At 45.9% G+C, this 19,009-nt stretch overlaps 1 protein-coding gene across 1 annotated transcript in view; it reads right to left on the reverse strand.

The window, feature by feature from the left end:
• The window catches only part of LOC141110295 (leucine-rich glioma-inactivated protein 1-like), a 38,852-nt gene extending 23,577 nt beyond the window's left edge, over positions 1-15,275 (reverse strand). The window contains exons 1-2 of the mRNA XM_073601590.1: positions 14,589-15,275; positions 5,107-5,554 (exon numbers count right to left, since the gene is read on the reverse strand). Coding sequence (XP_073457691.1) covers positions 5,107-5,297 — 191 coding nt within the window. The 5' untranslated portion in view covers positions 5,298-5,554; positions 14,589-15,275. The remainder of the gene's footprint in view (positions 1-5,106; positions 5,555-14,588) is intronic.
• Between the last annotated feature and the right edge of the window lie 3,734 nt (positions 15,276-19,009).

The following is a 19,009-nucleotide window of genomic DNA, read 5'->3' on the forward strand; positions in this document are numbered from 1 at the left end:
GCCCCCCATATTTTACACACAGCCCCCCATATTGTACACACAGCACCCCCATATTGGACACACAGCCCCCCATATTGGACACACAGCACCCCATATTGGACACACAGCACCCCATATTGTACACACAGCACCCCATATTGTACACACAGCCCCCCATATTGTACACACAGCCCCCCATATTGTACACACAGCCCCCCATATTTTACACACAGCCCCCCATATTGTACACACAGCACCCCCATATTGGACACACAGCCCCCCATATTGGACACACAGCACCCCATATTGGACACACAGCACCCCATATTGTACACACAGCACCCCATATTGGACACACAGCCCCCCATATTGGACACACAGCCCCCCATATTGTACACACAGCCCCCCATATTGGACACACAGCACCCCATATTGTACACACAGCACCCCATATTGTACACACAGCACCTCATATTGTACACGCAGCACCCCATATTGTACACGCAGCACCCCATATTGTACACACAGCCCCCCATATTGTACACACAGCACCCCATATTGTACACACAGCACCCCATATTGTACACACAGCACCCCATATTGTACACACAGCACCTCATATTGTACACACAGCACCCCATATTGTACACACAGCACCACATATTGTACACACAGCACCCCATATTGTACACACTGCACCCCATATTGTACACACAGCACCCCATATTGTACACACAGCACCTCATATTGTACACACAGCCCCACATATTGTACACACAGCGCCCCCCCATATTGTACACACAGCACCCCATATTGTACACACAGCACCTCATATTGTACACACAGCCCCCCATATTGTACACACAGCACCACATATTGTACACACAGCGCCCCCCCATATTGTACACACAGCACCCCATATTGTACACACAGCACCTCATATTGTACACACAGCCCCCCATATTGTACACACAGCACCACATATTGTACACACAGCGCCCCCCCATATTGTACACACAGCACCCCATATTGTACACACAGCACCTCATATTGTACACACAGCCCCCCATATTATACACACTGCACCCCATATTGTACACACAACCCCCCATATTGTACACACAGCCCCCCATATTGTACACACAGCCCCCCATATTGTACACACAGCCCCCCATATTGTACACACAGCACCCCATATTGGACACACAGCACCCCATATTGGACACACAGCACCCCATATTGGACACACAGCACCCCATATTGTACACACAGCCCCCCATATTGTACACACGGCACCCCATATTGTACACACGGCCCCCCATATTGTACACACGGCGCCCCATATTGTACACACGGCACCCCATATTGTACACACGGCGCCCCATATTGTACACACAGCGCCCCATATTGTACACACAGCCCCCCATATTGTACACACAGCACCTCATATTGGACACACAGCCCCCCATATTGGACACACAGCCCCCCATATTGGACACACAGCACCTCATATTGGACACACAGCACCCCATATTGTACACACAGCACCTCATATTGGACACACGGCCCCCCATATTGGACACACGGCGCCCCATATTGTACACACGGCACCCCATATTGTACACACGGCACCCCATATTGTACACACAGCGCCCCATATTGTACACACAGCCCCCCATATTGTACACACAGCACCTCATATTGGACACACAGCCCCCCATATTGGACACACAGCCCCCCATATTGGACACACAGCACCTCATATTGGACACACAGCACCCCATATTGTACACACAGCACCTCATATTGGACACACAGCCCCCCATATTGGACACACAGCACCTCATATTGTACACACAGCCCCCCATATTGTACACACAGCACCTCATATTGTACACACAGCCCCCCATATTGGACACACAGCACCTCATATTGTACACACAGCCCCCCATATTGTACACACAGCGCCCCATATTGTACACATAGCCCCCCATATTGTACACACAGCACCTCATATTGGACACACAGCACCTCATATTGGACACACAGCACCCCATATTGGACACACAGCACCTCATATTGGACACACAGCACCCCATATTGGACACACAGCACCCCATATTGTACACACAGCACCCCATATTGGACACACAGCACCCCATATTGGACACACAGCCCCCCATATACCCTCTAGGAAGGGTTCTGGTCGTCCCAAACGTCTTCCATTTAAGGATTATGGAGGCCGCTGTGCTCTTAGGAACCTTAAGTGCAGCAGATATTTTTTTGTAGCCTTGACCAGATCTGTGCCTTGCCACAATTCTGTCTCTGAGCTCTTCAGGCAGTTCCTTTGACCTCATGATTCTCATTTGCTCTGACATGCACTGTGAGCTGTAAGGTCTTATATAGACAGGTGTGTGGCTTTCCTAATCAAGTCCAATCAGTATAATCAAACACAGCTGGACTCAAATGAAGGTTTAGAACCATCTCAAGGATGATCAGAAGAAATGGACAGCACCTGAGTTATATATATGAGTGTCACAGCAAAGGGTCTGAATACTTAGGACCATGTGATAGTTCAGTTTTTCTTTTCTGCAAAAATGTCAACAATTCTGTGTTTTTCTGTCAATATGGGGTGCTGTGTGTACAATATGGGGTGATTTGTGTACAATATGGGGTGCAGTGTGTACAATATGGGGGGCTGTGTGTACAATATGGGGGGCTGTGTGTACAATATGGGGTGCTGTGTGTACAATATGGGGTGCTGTGTGTACAATATGGGGTGCTGTGTGTATAATATGGGGGGCTGTGTGTACAATATGGGGGGCTGTGTGTACAATATGGGGTGCTGTGTGTACAATATGGGGGGCTGTGTGTACAATATGGGGGGCTGTGTGTACAATATGGGGTGCTGTGTGTACATTAATGAGGAAAAAAATGAACTTAAATGATTTTAGCAAATGGCTGCAATATAACAAAGAGTGAAAAATGTAAGGGGGTCTGAATACTTTCCGTCCCCACTGTATATATAAAAGACGGTCTCTTATTGTACATGTTCAAGGGAAGGGTTACAATGCCTTTAAAAGGTTTAAGTTTTATTCAAAAGGTTGATAAAGAACAGGGTCTGCTTGTACCCGTCACATTGCTACATTGTATCCTTTTGAATAAAACCTTAAAACAGGATCTTCAGTCCCCCCCAGGACGGTCTTAATATAATATAATATAATCTTAAATAGCATCATGGGCCCCTGGGCAAAGTAATGCACCGGGGCCCCTACCAGCCTGCCCCAATTTAGGCACCTACTCCCAAGATTAAAGTATAAATAGTTTTGTAGAATTAAACAGGGGAGGGGCAATGAGGGCATAGTACAGGGGTTACTAGGATGCAGTGTGGGTGGGTCAGGTAAGGGGGGCACAGTTTGGGTAGGTCAGGACTCAGGAGGGCACAGTACCGTGGGTCAAGAAGGTACAGTACAAGGGTTAGTAGGGCACAGTGTAAGTAGGTCAAGTCAGGAGGGCACAGTGTGGTTGGGTCAGGTCAGGAGGGCACGGTGTGGGGGCGAGACAGGTCAGGAGGTCACAGGGTGGGCAAGACAGGTCAGGAGGGCACAGTATAGGGGTTAGGAGGGCACAGTGTGGGCAAGACAGGTCAGGAGGGCACAGTATATGGGTTAGGAGGGCATAGTGTGGGCGAGACAGGTCAGGAGGGCACAGTATAGGGGTTAGCAGGGCACACAGTGTGGTTGGGTCAGAAGGCCACAGTACAGGAATCAGGAGGTGCACAGTGTGGGTGGGAGAGGTCAGGAGGGCACAGTATAGGGGACAGGAGGGCACAGTGTGGACGAGACAGGTTAGGAGGGCACAGTAATTGGGTTAGGAGGGCACAATGTGGACGAGACAGGTCAGGAGGGCACAGTATAGGGGTTAGCAGGGCACAGTGTGGTTGGGTCAAAAGGCCACAGTACAGGATTCAGGAGGTGCACAGTGCGGGTGGGAGAGGTCAGGAGGGCACAGTATAGGGGTTAGGAGGGCACAGTGTGGGCGAGACAGGTCAGGAGGGCACAGTACAGGGGGTGAGGCGGCCAGAGTATAGGGGTTAGTAGGGCACAGCATGGATGGTTTAAAAGGGCACAGTACATAGGTCAGGAGTCAGGTCAGGAGGGGCACAGTGTGGGTGGCTCAGGTGATCTGAGTTCAAATGGGACGGGTACCTATCAAAACAAGATACCCAGGAGGCGGAAATGCAGAACTTCTTCTTCTGGGTGAAGTTCAGCTGTAAAAAGGTTGTAAACCCTTCCATTTACCCAGTGAAGTGAAACAAATCCTCTTCCATAAGTTGAACCTGTTTATAGGATGGGGATCTGATGTCACACACTGCACATCATAGAGCAGGGAGCTGAGTGTAACCTGAGACCTGAGTGGAGGTAAAAGGTAACCCCAAACACACACACATTCTCATAGGGAAATATGCACAACTGAGGATGTCAATCACCTGTTGTGTGCTGGAGGGGGGAGCCTTCTCCTGGTGTTGGCATAGAGTCCAGGGTTAGACGACCTCGGCCCTCCAGCTGTGGTGAAACTCCAAGTTTCATGAGACATTGCAAGACCCTGACAGTCGCAGGCATAACTTCTAGAGGCAAAGGCATGATGGGATTTGTAGTTTCACCACAGCTGGAGTGACGAGGTTGCCTACCCTTGGCATAGAATGTCAGAAGGAACTCCTGCAGATAGCAGAGGAATATGAGAGCAGACAGAAAATACACTATGGGCTTTGGATTCAGGCAAGTACACACTATAGAGGGATATGCTTTGTTCATTTTTCATTTCCGAGGTTTACAACCACTTTAAGTGTTCACACTTGTATTTTAAGGGAACAAACAAAAAAATGCACAGCCCTTTAGCAGACAGGCAATGGTACCATTCACTCCTAAAGGCACCCCCACACACACATTTTGCTATCACGCCCCCAAAACGTATGGTACCAAAAAGCGTAAAACCACAGCTCAACCACCTACTTATGCTGCCGCCCGTGTACATGAACTCTAGAATGGAGACACATCAAGTCAACATCCAGATTCTTTGCGCCTCAGTAAAGATACCAATAATGATAACAGCTGAATGTTCTCTTACGTTGAGACGATGTCTGCCGAATACGTGCTCGGTATGTCGTTAGTTCCATCACACAGGACGTTGTCGGTGGTGCAGTTGCAGGCGGCAGGGCACCTCCATCTTGGCGGGCGTTTCGGCCGCCTGGTCCAGCTCAAAGGAAAGAGAGAGAAGAATACGAGGGTCCAAAGTGACAGGCGGAGGAACGGCCCCATTGGTCTGGAGTCCACGAAAAAATTCGGGAAGTTATTGAGGACCTCTGCTGCGCTCAATGTGTCATATTCACAGACGCATCCTTCTTTCCTAAAGTCCGTTGTAGTTGGCCGTTGGGGCCTGCTCCCCGTCTCTTCCTTTATTTCTGGTCACATCTCTGATCTGGTTGATTTCTCCGATATTGGCCACCTACACATCCATGTTACTCCTCTGTCTTGGTTCCTTAGTTCTGGTTTCTTGGCAAAAATAATTTTCCATTCTACAAAAAAAAACAAGTCAGATTAATATGTGGCTATAGAAAGTCGATGGGGTCCCCAACATCCAATGGCCATTTGGCTATAATAAGTCAATGACATCCCCAACATCCAATGGCAATGTGGCTATAGTAAGTCATTTACGTCCCCAACATCCTGTTGCCATGTGGCTATAGTAAGTGATTGATGTCCCCAACATCCAATGGCCATGTCGCTATAGTAAGTCAATGACGTACCCAACAACCAATGGCCATGTGGCTATAGTAAGTCAATGAGGTCACCAATATTCAATGGCCATGTGGCTATAGTAAGTCAATGATGTCAATGCATCCAATAGCCGTGTGCCTATAGTAAGTAATTTACATCCCCAACATCCAATTGCCATGTGGCTCTAGTAAGCCATTTACATAACCCAACATCCATTGGCCACGTGGCTATAGTAAGTCAATAATGACATCATTGACTTACTATAGCCACATGGCCATTGGATGTTGAGGATGTAAACTGGGGTACTGCCCAGGGGACATGTATCAATGCAAAAAAAAGTTTCAAAAAGTTTCAATAGCCACATGGCTATTAACCACTTGAGGTCCGGGCCATAGCCGAATGACAGCCACACCGTGGACCTCAATTTCCTGGGAGGCCGTCATGGGACGTCCTCCCCTGTGCACGCGCACCGCGCGCACCCTGCAGGGCGTGCGGTGCCGGCGCTGTAATCACCGAGTCACGGAGACTCGGATGATCACAGATCCGAGTAAGGGGCCGATCCCTGCCCCTTCCCATGTGATCAGCTGTCAGCCAATGACAGCTGATCACATGATGTAAACAAAAGCTCGGTAATCGGTTTCGTTTTCTCCTCACGCTGAGAAAAAAAAGCCGATCATCGGCTTATGTTAAAGGGGCATCGGTCCCGAAGAGGAAGGATGTGCCTCATCTGAGCCTACCAGTGCCATCTGTCATTGCCACCTGCCAGTGCCCAGTAGTGCCACCTATGAATGCCCACAAGTGCCACCTATCAGTGCCCTCAAGTGCCACCTATCAATGCCAAGTCCCAACTATCAATGCCCACCAGTGGTGCCAATCAGTGCCACCTAGCAGTGCTGCCATCAGTGTAAGCAACCTGTGCCCATTATTGCCACCCATCAGTGCCCATCACTGACACCCATCAGTGCCTATCAGTGCCGCCTCATCAGTGTACATCAATGAAGGAAAAAAATGACCTGTTTGCAAAATTTTATAACAAAATATAAAAAATATATACTTTTTTTTTTTAAATGTGGTCTTTCTCAATTTTTTTTAACAAAAAATAAAAACTGCAGAGGTGATCAAATACCACCAAAAGAAAGCTCTATTTGTGGGGAAAAAATGATAAAAACTTCATTTGAGTACAGCGTTGTATGACCGCGCAATTGTCATTCAAAGAGTGACAGCGCTAAAAGCTGAAAATTGGTCTGGACAGGAGGGGGGTTCAAGTGCCCAGTAAGCAAGTGGTTAAATATTGGTGACCTCATTGACTTACTAAAGCCACATGGTTGTTGGATGTTGGGGACGTCATAGACTTACGATAACCACATGGCCATTGGATGTTGGGGACCTTATTGACTTACTATATCCACATGGCCATTGGATGTTGGGGACCTTATTGACTTACTATATCCACATGGCCATTGGATGTTGGTGGACCTCATTAACTTACTATAGCCACATGGCCATTGGATGTTGGGGACCTCATTGACTTACCATAACCACATGGTCATTGGATGTTGGGGACCTCATTGACTTACCATAACCACATGGTCATTGGATGTTGGGGACCTCATTGACTTACCATAACCACATGTTCATTGGATGTTGGGGACCTCATTGACTTACCATAGCCACATGGCCACAATCTGAGTAATCATTGGGGAAGAGGAGACTGATGACATCATCTCATCTGGATTTAAAGGGTGGCTTTTCAGATGATAAAAGGTGAAGCTATAAATATGTTATCACTTGTCAGGAATTTACTCTTGCAGACTAAGTTAATGACAGGTCCACTGTCCACTGTCGTGGTATGTTTGGCATCTACACCTTTAACCCCATCATCATAAATATGTCCCAGGATTTTTAAAGGGGTCAGCAGGGTCATCTAATGGGGACAGGATAATAAATGTTCCTAAAAGAAGGCGGGCAAGTCATGTCTGAAATACAATAAAGCATGACACCGGGCGTAAAGGATGCCAACCAAAAATGTGGCAGGAACTTCAGCTTGGACATGCCAACATTTCCTTGACCGTTACAGACCTGAAAGCAATCAGGGACACTGGCCGACTACACTGGTCTGCTGACAATGTGACTGGTGATACTAGTGATTGGGTGCACTGGTTTTGCTGGTGAACACTGTTCTGGCATCCCTGACCGTAGTGCCGGGACAAGGCAATCTAGAGCCCAGGAGGAACATGCCAAGTGGTGCCCCCCCCCCCACATACTCAGATGTATGAGCATTATGTGTCAGCAAAAAACCCCTCCCCTCAAAAAAAGAATTGAGCACTAATCTGCACAGTTACCCCCCAACTATAAATCCACCCTCCTGCTGAACCCCCCCCCCCCCCGCACAAATATTCGCCCCCCCCTCCCCCCAGATCAAATCCTCTCATTCCACATAAGCTCTCAGCACAACCCCCCCCCCCCCCGCCCCCCCCAAAAAATCCTCCCTCCTAGCATGAATCCTCAACCCCTAAAATTTTCCTTCAGAGAACAAATCCTCACCCCCTTCCCACTCTAAATTCCCCCTCCCCCAATCCCCCTATCCTAGCACAAATCTCCCCCCTCCCAAAAAAAAAAAAACATTTCCCTTTACAGCACGAATGCCCCACAATCATTCCTTCTAGCACAAATCCTCCTCCACAAATAAATCTCCCCCTAGCACAAATCCCCTCCCCCATACTATCTAGCACAACCTCCCCAAATCTCACCCCCTCCTAGTACAAATCCTTTTCCCCACTCCCCTCCTCAACCCCCCCACCCCCAATTCACCACTCCTAGCACCCCTCCCCAAATTTCTCCTCCTGGAACAATTCTTACCTCCTGCTACCACCCAAATTCCCGTTCTCCTTGTGGTGCCCCTGCACCTCACATAACACCACAGGGCCCAGGGTCACCCCTTGCCCCGGCCCTGCCTGACCATCAGCACCTGAAGTGTCACAAGCAGTGCCGGCACAAGGCCATCCAGCGCCCAGGGCAAAGATGCCAATCTGCACCCCCCCCCACTCCCTTTTCCCTTAGGGTTAGGGTGCCCACATACCTATAATAACCCATTACACCCAGGGCAGACGCCCCTCCTGCCCACCCCTTATCCAGGCCCTGGTCACAAGGCACAACTTTCTGCAGTGATTCTATTGACAGAGCGTTGTCACCCCGTGACAGGAAGTGCCCGGGCACGATCGGATCACCAGCGATAAGAAATCGCCAAAGTTTTAGATTTCGAAATAGTGAAAATCATTTTGGAAATGACATTGACACGTTAAACCTTCTCGGCAGTCCGTTTGTTCTCCGCTCGTGAAGGTGACGGCTCGAGGCGGCGCTATTAAAGGGATCGGCAGATAAATCATCCTCTCTATTCTGTATTGTCTATTCACAGCCTGGAGGGTGCAGCAAAGGGGGGGTTTCATAGCTGGGAGCGCCACAATTACTCGCAACGGCGGTTTACAAATTACCGGCGAGCAAAAAAAATGACCGTGAATGGGGGACGCCAATTATGTTTCTAAGTTTAACCAGAGCTCGTGACCCCCTGGAGGGAAGCAACAAACTACAAATTGCTACAACTGGAAGAAGAGTGACAATTCGGGACATGGGGGGGTGATGGTAACAAAGGGGCCACTGTTGTGGGTCCCTCTGACATTATTTAGGCTTGGTTCACACCACTGCGTGCGTGGATGCACGTGTTATGCGCATTCCCGTGCTTTGTGTGTAGGGCGGCCCACTGAAATCAAACAGGAAGGAGCATGAAACACATAAAAGAAGTTGTTAACTCTCTTCCAAAAAAGGCGCCACACCGAACCATATGGTGCTGCAGCACTATGCAGTTTGCCACTCGAAATATCTTAGACATATGTAGGGGTGCCATTAACCGCTTCCCGCCTGCGCTATAGCCAAAAGCCGGCTACAGTGCGAGCTTCAAGTTCTGGGAAGACTTCCATCGGATCACAGATTGCAGTAAAAGCCAATCACAGCGGCCCTGTACCATATGATTAGCTGTGTCCAATCACAGCTGATCACATGTAAAACAAACTTGGCGGTTATCGGCAGTCCTTTCTTCCCGTGCTGTGTCTGTGTGGGGAAAGGAGTGGCGCTAACCGGCAAGATTGTCAGTACATTATTTACACTCATAATCAAGGCACTGATCATCAGTGCTCATCAGAGCCCCTAAGTGCAGCCTCAACAGTGCCCCCAGTGCAGCCTCATCAGGGCCCCTCAGAGCAGCCTCATCAGGGCCCCTCAGTGGAGCCTCATCAGGGCCCCTAAGTGCAGCCTCAACAGTGCCCCTCAGTGCAGCCTCATCAGGGCCCCTCAGTGGAGCCTCATCAGGGCCCCTCAGTGGAGCCTCATCAGGGCCCCCCAGTGCATCCTCATTAGGGCCCCGAAGTGCAGCCTAAACAGGGCCCGTCAATGCAGCCTCAACAGGGCGCGTCAGTACAGCCTAAACAGGGCGCGTTAATGCAGCCTCAACAGTGCCCGTCTGTGAAGTCTCAACAGTGCCCGTCGATGCAGCCTCATCAGTGCCCCTCAGTGCAGCTTCATCAGGGCCCCTCAGTGCAGCTTCATCAGGGCCCCTCAGTGCAGCTTCATCAGGGCCCCTCAGTGCAGCTTCATCAGGGCCCCTCAGTGCGGCTTCATCAGGGCCCCTCAGTGCGGCTTCATCAGGGCCCCTCAGTGCGGCTTCATCAGGGCCCCTCAGTGCGGCTTCATCAGGGCCCCTCAGTGCGGCTTCATCAGGGCCCCTCAGTGCGGCTTCATCAGGGCCCCTCAGTGCGGCTTCATCAGGGCCCCTCAGTGCGGCTTCATCAGGGCCCCTCAGTGCAGCCTCATCAGGGCCCCTCAGTGCAGCCTCATCAGGGCCCCTCAGTGCAGCCTCATCAGGGCCCCTCAGTGCAGCCTCATCAGGGCCCCTCAGTGCAGCCTCATCAGGGCCCCTCAGTGCAGCCTCATCAGGGCCCCTCAGTGCAGCCTCATCAGGGCCCCTCAGTGCAGCCTCATCAGGGCCCCTCAGTGCAGCCTCATCAGGGCACCTCAGTGCAGCCTCATCAGGTCTCCTCAGTGCAGCCTCATCAGGTCTCCTCAGTGCAGCCTCATCAGGGCCCCTCAGTGCAGCCTCATCAGGGCCCCTCAGTGCAGCCTCATCAGGGCCCCTCAGTGCAGCCTCATCAGGGCCCCTCAGTGCAGCCTCATCAGGGCCCCTCAGTGCAGCCTCATCAGGGCACCTCAGTGCAGCCTCATCAGGGCCCCTCAGTGCAGCCTCATCAGGGCCCCTCAGTGCAGCCTCATCAGGGCCCCTCAGTGCAGCCTCATCAGGGCCCCTCAGTGCAGCCTCATCAGGGCCCCTCAGTGCAGCCTCATCAGGGCCCCTCAGTGCAGCCTCATCAGGGCCCCTCAGTGCAGCCTCATCAGGGCCCCTCAGTGCAGCTTCATCAGGGCCCCTCAGTGCAGCCTCATCAGGGCCCCTCAGTGCAGGCTCATCAGGGCTCCTCAGTGCAGCCTCATCAGGTCTCCTCAATGCAGCCTCATCATGGCCCCTCAGTGCAGCCTCATCAGGGTCCCTCAGTGCAGCCTCATCAGCTCACATCAGTGAAGAAAAATTACATATTTGCAAAATTTTAGAACAGAAACTAAGAAAAACTTTTTTTTTCAAAATTTTCGTTCTTTTTTTGTTAGATTAGAAAAAAATAAAAGACCCCCAGTGGTGATTAAATACCCCACCAATTGTCATTCAAAGTGTGACAGCGCCGAAAGCTAAAAATTGTCCTGGGCAGGAAGGGGGTGACAGTGTCCGGTACTGAAGCGAATGTGTCACATTTAGTGGACGGTACCATTAAATAATAAGCAGAACCTACTATGTAACTATGTAAGATCTAAAACGTGGCATTTTTAATGTCTGTGTTGGAGGTCAAAAAGTATATCCAAAGTCAGGGGGGTGCCTGTGAGGTGGATTCTCTCTCTCTTCTCTACTTGCCCCGGTGGGGCAAAATGATGGGAAATCCAAAATGGCACGGTTGCCACAATTGCCCCAAAGTGTCTTTGTATGATGGAATATTAACAGGACCCTTCACTGGAGACACCTGAACCCCATCCATGGAGGGAGGGGGGGGGGGGGGGTCACATACTTTTAGTATGTGGGATGGTCAGGTGTCCACAAATACCCATTTAGCCCTGACCAGCTGTACTAAAAGTTAAATAAAACTTTTGTGTTGTATTTGTGTATTACGCCCCCTTTTAATTTGTTATTCACCCATACATACAATAATAATAATAATAATAATAATGAATAGGAATAGGAATTGCACATGGCATGGAACTTCCCCCATCTGCTATTTTTCTCTTTCTACAGACAATAGGAAAGAAAATATTTCACTTTTTGTTTTAATTTGCAGAGAAGCAAAATAGAAAGTGAAAGAAAAATTGAGCTGGAAAAGGGAAATAATAGAAGCAGACATTATTTAAAAAACAAACAAACAAAAAACAATTAAAGGAGAAACAATATCAGAAAAAATTGCAAAGAAAAACACAAAACAAAACAATAAAAAGAAGATTGAAGGAAAGTGAGAGAAAGGGAAGAAGTAAAGTAAAAAGTAAGTAAAAAGGAGAAAAGAATAGAAAAGAGAAAATACAAAGTAAAAGAAATAAGGGGAAGAAGAAAATTAAAAAAAAAAAGGATTTAATAGAATAAGACGAAATTTTTTTTAAGCCGTAATAAACCCAAAACCAAAAATGTCATATATTGCAGCTTACCAATCATTAGATGTGGTGGCTGCATTCGTTTTCTTTTTTTAGGCTCCCCCCCCCCCTCTGTTACCTGGTGATCTGGCCAGTAACACACACCTCCTGTCTTAAAGTGCCCCCCACTCTGGATGAAGGAGCACAGGGGGCACCTTTGGACAGCAGCATTGCCAGTCTTTGGGGGGGAGGGGAAGTTAGATGTACTAGCAGACTTAGATACACTAACACATTGAACCTGAACGCCATTTAACACTTTAGAATCAGTTACAGCAAACAGTTTTTTTTTTCTTTTGGGATAAAGGTTTCACATAGATTTAAAAAAGCTGTTCATTGTAAGCACCCCTGTCAGTGGTAAGTGGCTTGTCTCATCCATGTAACTGATAACATCAATGGGACACCTTGTTCTTTTGGAAAACAACAGACTTACTGGCTGGATCACCAGGTGACAAAAGAAAAGAAAGTCTAAAAAAGAAAACAAATGCGGCCACCACATCTAAGAATTGGTGAGCTGCAATATAATAAAGGTTTGCTTTTGAGTCGGTTATTGCTTTAAAAGAAAGTGAGATGGAATAAAGAAAATAGAAATGGAAAGAGAATAGAAAAGGAAAAAAAACTCAAAGCAATACAAAGTATAAGAAAAAAGAATGGAAAAGAAAAAGTACAATGTAATACAAAGTAAAAGAAGAAAGGTAAGAAAAGAAAAAAAAAAAAAAAAGTAGGTAAAGAAAAAAGAACCTCAAAGAAAAAGTACAAAGTAATATAAAGTAAAAGAAGAAAGGCAAGAAAAGAAAAAAAAAATAAAGAAAGCAAAGAAAAAGGTACAAAGTAATATAAAGTAAAATAAAAATGATTAGCCTAGATAATAAAAAAATAAAAAAGAATTGAAAAGAAAAAGTACAAAGTAAGACAAAATAAAAGAAGAATGATTAGAAAATTAAAAAAAAGGAATATCAAAAGAAAAAAGAACCTCAAAGTACAAAGTAATATAAAGTAAAAGAAAAATGATTAGACTAGAAAAGAAAAAAAAAAGAATTGAAAAGAAAAAGTAAAAAGTAAGACAAAGTAAAAGAGGAAAGATAAGAAAAAAAAAGGGAAAGAAAATAAAATAAAAAAAGACCATCAAAGAAAAAGTACAAAGTAATACAAAGTAAAAGATGAAAGATAAGAAAAGATAAAAAAAAATGGAAAGAAAAGAACAGAAAAAAAGACCATCAAAGAAAAAGTACAAAGTAATACAAAGTAAAAGAAGAAAGATAAGAAAAAAAAAGGAAAGAAGAGAAAAAAAAAAGACCATCAAAGAAAGAGTACAAAGTAATACAACGTAAAAGAAGAATGACTAGACTAGAAAAGAAAAGAAAAAAAAAGAATGTAAAAGAAAAAGTGCAAAGTAAGAAAGAAGAGAAAAAAAGACCATCAAAGAAAGAGTACAAAGTAATACAAAGTAAAAGAAGAATGATTAGAAAAGAAAAAAAAAGAATATAAAAAGAAAAAAGTACAAAGTAATACAGAAGTACAAAAAGAGAGAATAGAAAAAAAATACAAAGTAAAAGAAAAAAGAATGGCAGAGAAAAAGTACAAAGTAAAAGAAGAAAAGAAGAAAAAAAAAGAAAAAGCCTGCAAAGAAAAAGTACAAAGTACTACAAAGTAAAAGAAGAAAAATTTGAAACAGAAAAGAAAAAAGAATGGCAAAGGAAAAGTACAAAGTAATACAAAGAAAATAAAAGAATGATTAGGAAAGAAAAAGCATGCACAAAGCATGTAATGCAAATGCAAAGTAAAAGAAAAAAAAAAGTGAATGGAAAAAAAAAATCCAAAGTAAATGAAGAAAATCGAAGAGGAAAAAAAATCAATGTAAAAGGAGAAAGATTAGTGCAGAAAATATACACATTAATACGAAAGTAAAAAAAAAAAGAAATAGTAAAAGTAGAAAAAATCCAAAGTAAAATAATAATAAACAAAAATGAACAGAGTAAAAGTGAAATTAAAGAGAAAAAAATGTAAAGAACAAAAAATAAAATAAAATCAGTCTCTACAAAGCACAATTGAGTCATGTCTTGTACTCACCACAATAGTTGGGTGATCGTCAGATTCCTACATTTCTTCTCTGTAATTTCTCGATGGATTCGCCTCTTTTTTCTCCTCTTCTCTTGGTTCTCGTTGTCTCCTCTCCTCTGCTTTTCTCTCTCTCTGTGTCCCTCTTTTTCGCGGCGCTCCTCTCCCCGTCCTGCATGTGGTGTTGGTGGGGCTGGCAGCCTTTCACACAATGTGTTGTTTGATGGAATCTTTGGGACGGCTCGGAGGGAGGAAGGGCTGGATGGGGATGACCATGATGATGATGATGATGATGATGATGATGATGAGGATGAGGAGGAGGAGGAGGATGTGGACCTGTTTGGAACAGGCTTGTCCTAATTTGTTTGCGGTGTGTCCATGCTTGTGGTCGCTGTGTTGTTTTCTCATTAATGTTGTCATCTTTGGCTCGGGGACTTGCGATGTGGAATGAATTTAAAGGAGAACTTTTCCATGAAGATCGATCGCAGTAGAACGTCGAAAACCATAAAGTGCTAATAGAAATTTGCTAATTAAAGTGCAGGTCACGCCTTCAAATCTGCACAATCATTTGCGGATGCAGTATGATGTATTCCTTTAAAAGTGACATTATGTGCAAAGAGCGGTCAGGGATCTGTCACTTGGTGCCGGGAGCATCACTGCCTCCCATTTGCGTCTGTTTGTAAATAATCCGGTGAGGATACTTTGTGATGTCATCGACCAAATGTGGTCAGGATGAGTAGATTTGGTCAATGACATTGCCCACAATCCCTACGATCCCACGATCCCTCGGCTATTTTGAAATTGCAGCAGAAATGGGGATTTGCGATCGCATTTTGCGATGGGAGAAGCAGCTGGTCATCCTTTTCGGCGAGTCATCCTTAATCGATGGCGATCTGCATCACTGGATGTGATTGATTTTGGTTTGCAGACAGAAGTCAGGGATCGGTCATTTAGTGCCAGTAGCGCTACTGCCACCAAATGACAGATCCCTGTTTGCTTCTGTTTGTAAACAAGCCGGTGGGGATCCTGGGTGACATCATTGACCATATATGGTAATGATGGTATTTGGTCAATGACATTACCCAGGATCCCTTTGCCAGTTTAAGATTCCAGCAGTACTGGGGATCTGTCATTTGCGATGGGAGTAGCAGCTGGTCATCGTTTTAGAGAGTCATCCTAATCGATGGAGATCTGCATCACTGGACGTGATCGATGTTGGTTTGCAAAGAGCAGTCAGGGATCTGTCATTTGGTGGCAGTAGCACTGCTGCCTCCAAATGATAGATCCCCGTTTGCTGGGGAGGATCCTGGGTGATGTCATTGACCAAATATGGTCATGGCCGCATTTGGTCAATGACATTATCCAAGATCTCTCCACGATTTTTAAATTCCACCAGTATTAGGGATCTGTCATTTGTGACTGAAGTAGCAGCTGGTCAATATTTCTGAGAGTCATCCTGATCAATGGGGATCTGCATAACTGGATGGGATTGATGTTGGTTTGCAAACAGCAGTCAGGGATCTGTCATTTAGTGTCAGTAGCGCTACTGCCTCCAAATGACAGATCCTTGTTTGCTTCTGTTTGTAAATAAGCCGGCAAATATCCCGGGTGATGTCATTGATCAAATATGGTCATGATTGCATTTGGTCAATGACATTACCCAGGATCCCTTTGCTAAATTTAAATTAGAGTAGTACTGGGGATCTGTCATTTGTGATGGGAGTAGCAGCTGGTCACCGTGTTGGCGAGTCATTGTGATTGATGTGGATCTGGTTTGCAAATAGCAGTCAGGGATCTGTCATTTAGTGCCAGTAGCACTACTTCCTCCAAATGACAGATCCGGATTTGCTTCTGTTTGTAAACAAGCCGGCAAAGATGCTGGGTGATGTCATTGATCAAATATGGTCATGATTGTATTTGGTCAATGATATTACCCAAGATATCTCCGCTTTTTTAAAATCCCAGCAGTACTGGGGGTCTGTCATTTGTGACGGGAGTAGCAGCTGGTCATCATGTTGACAAGTCATCATGATTGATGTGGATTTGCAGCACTGGAGGTGATTGATGTTTGGTTTTAAACAGCAGTCAGGGATCTGTCATTTAGCACCAGTAGCACAACTGCCTCCAAATGACAGATCCCCGTTTGCTTCAGTTTGTAAACAAGCAAGGCAGGGATCCTGGGTGATGTCATTGACTAAATATGGTGATGATTGTACTTGGTCAGTTGCATTACCCAGGATACCTTTGCTAGTTTTAAATTCCAGAAGTACTAGGGATCTGTCATTTGCAATGCGAGCAGCAGCTGGTCATCATGTTGGCAGGTCATCGTGATTAATGTAGATCTGCATCACTGGACATGATTGATGATGGTTTGCAAAGAGCAGTCAGGGATCTGTCATTTAGTGCTGGTTGCATTACTGCCACAAAATTACAGATCCCTGTTGGCTTCTGTTTGTAAACCAACTGGCAAGGACCCTGGGTATTGTCATTGACTAAATATGATCATGATCATATTTAGTCTATTATATTACCCAGGATCCCTTTGCTAATTTTAAATTCCAGCAGTACTGGAGATCTGTCATTTGCGATGGAAGTAGCAGCTGGTTGTCTTGTCGACACGTCATCATGGTCGATGTTGGATTGCAAGCAGCAGTCAGGGATCTGTCATTTAGTGCCGGTAGCATTACTGCCTCCAAATGACAGATCCCTGTTTGCTTCTGTTTGTAAACAAGCCGGCGGGGATCCCGGGTGATGTCATTGAATAAAATATGGTAATCATAGGTGTTAAGCCTGTTGCATTAGGGTGTGCACTCCAAAGCTCAAACACATTTGCGTGTGTGTGCATGTGTATACAGTATATACTGGGGGTGTCAGTAGGACTGTGTAAGTACTTTTTATGTTTTTATTATTTTTTACAAGCTGATTTTTTTTAAGGAGCCCCATTAGGGGGCTTTGGTGAAATATCAAGGGTCTAAACAGGGGAAATCTGCGCCACACTGGGTGATTAGAGTGTGCCCAGGCACACCTGGCACACCTTGTGCGCACGCCTATGATGGTAATGATCGTACTTGGTCAGTAATAGCTTTGCTATTTTTAATTCCCAGCAGTATTGGGGATCTGTCATTTGCGACAGAAGCAGCAGCTGGTCGTAGTGTTGGCAAGTCATTGTGATTGATGTGGATCTGCATCACTGGATGTGATTGATGTTGGTTTGCAGATGGCAGTCAGGGATCTGTCATTTAGTGCTGGTAACGCTACTGCCTCCGAATGACCGATCCCATTTTGCTTCTGTTTATAAGCAAGCTAGCAGGGATCCTGGGTGATGTCATTGACCAAATATGGTCATGAATGTATTTGGTCAACGGCAATACATATAATCCCTCCACTATTTTTTAATATGGTCATGACTGCATTCAGTCAGTGACACTACAAGATCCCTCCTCTACTTTTAAGTCCCATCAGGGACCCCCTAGGGGTCTGTCATTTGCAATGGGAGCATCAGCTGGTCATCACGTCGGCAAAGTCATCGTGAATGACGTAGATCTACATCACTGGATGACTGGCCCGTGGCCAAATCTGGGGGGCAATGTTTATTTTATTAAATGTATTTATTATTCATTTTTTCTAATAAAGTTCTTTTTCATAGTGTGGGTGTTTTTTTATTTACTATATACATTTTGTCTTTGTAATAGATGCCAGTTTAGAGATTAAATAACTATTTAAATCCTGGTGCCTTTGCCATTGTTAGCCATGTTACCAAATTTCTGACACAGATCAGCCCCTTTCACATCCTCTTACATTGGGATTTGCTACAAAGTTACAATGTATCATCCGAGTGATCGCTGGGGGAGAAGAAACGGCAGAAATTCTTCCTCTTGCCTGCAGCAGACTGATGACGTCATCTCAGCCTAGGCAAAGTCACTGGAATGGGGTTTCAAGGATGGCTTTTCAATGATTAAAGGTGGAGCTTTTCTGAAAAAAGGATACTCTTGCTCTTGTTACAATGTATTGTGAAGTTACTGGCCGGTCCACGTTAAAAGGTTACTTCTGCAATGGTCCAACTCTTGACAGGTCCTCTCGTTTTCTGCCAGGTGTAGAGATGGAAGAAAGGGACACCTACATAGTAAAACGGAGCAGGAAAGGAGTCATCTTGCAATCGATCCAAGGAGTCCCGCCGCTTGCCAATTGTTTTGCTGGCGACACACAAGGAACATCCAGTGCGGTGGAGGAGTTTCCAGGAACATCTGGGATGTGCGGAGGAGACCACAGCGGGTGATGAGGAGGAAAGGGAATCACACATGAAAACAGGTCAATGGGGAGGAGAGATATCACCAGTCCAAGGAGAAGACGGGCGGGACCCACCACAACGAGCTTCAACCCAAACATTTTAGAAAAGATGGGAGTAAAACAAGAATTCTTCGTTGGGTCAAAAA

This window comes from Aquarana catesbeiana, linkage group LG10 (assembly GCF_042186555.1).
Source record: "Aquarana catesbeiana isolate 2022-GZ linkage group LG10, ASM4218655v1, whole genome shotgun sequence".
Classification (NCBI taxonomy): Eukaryota; Metazoa; Chordata; class Amphibia; order Anura; family Ranidae; genus Aquarana; species Aquarana catesbeiana.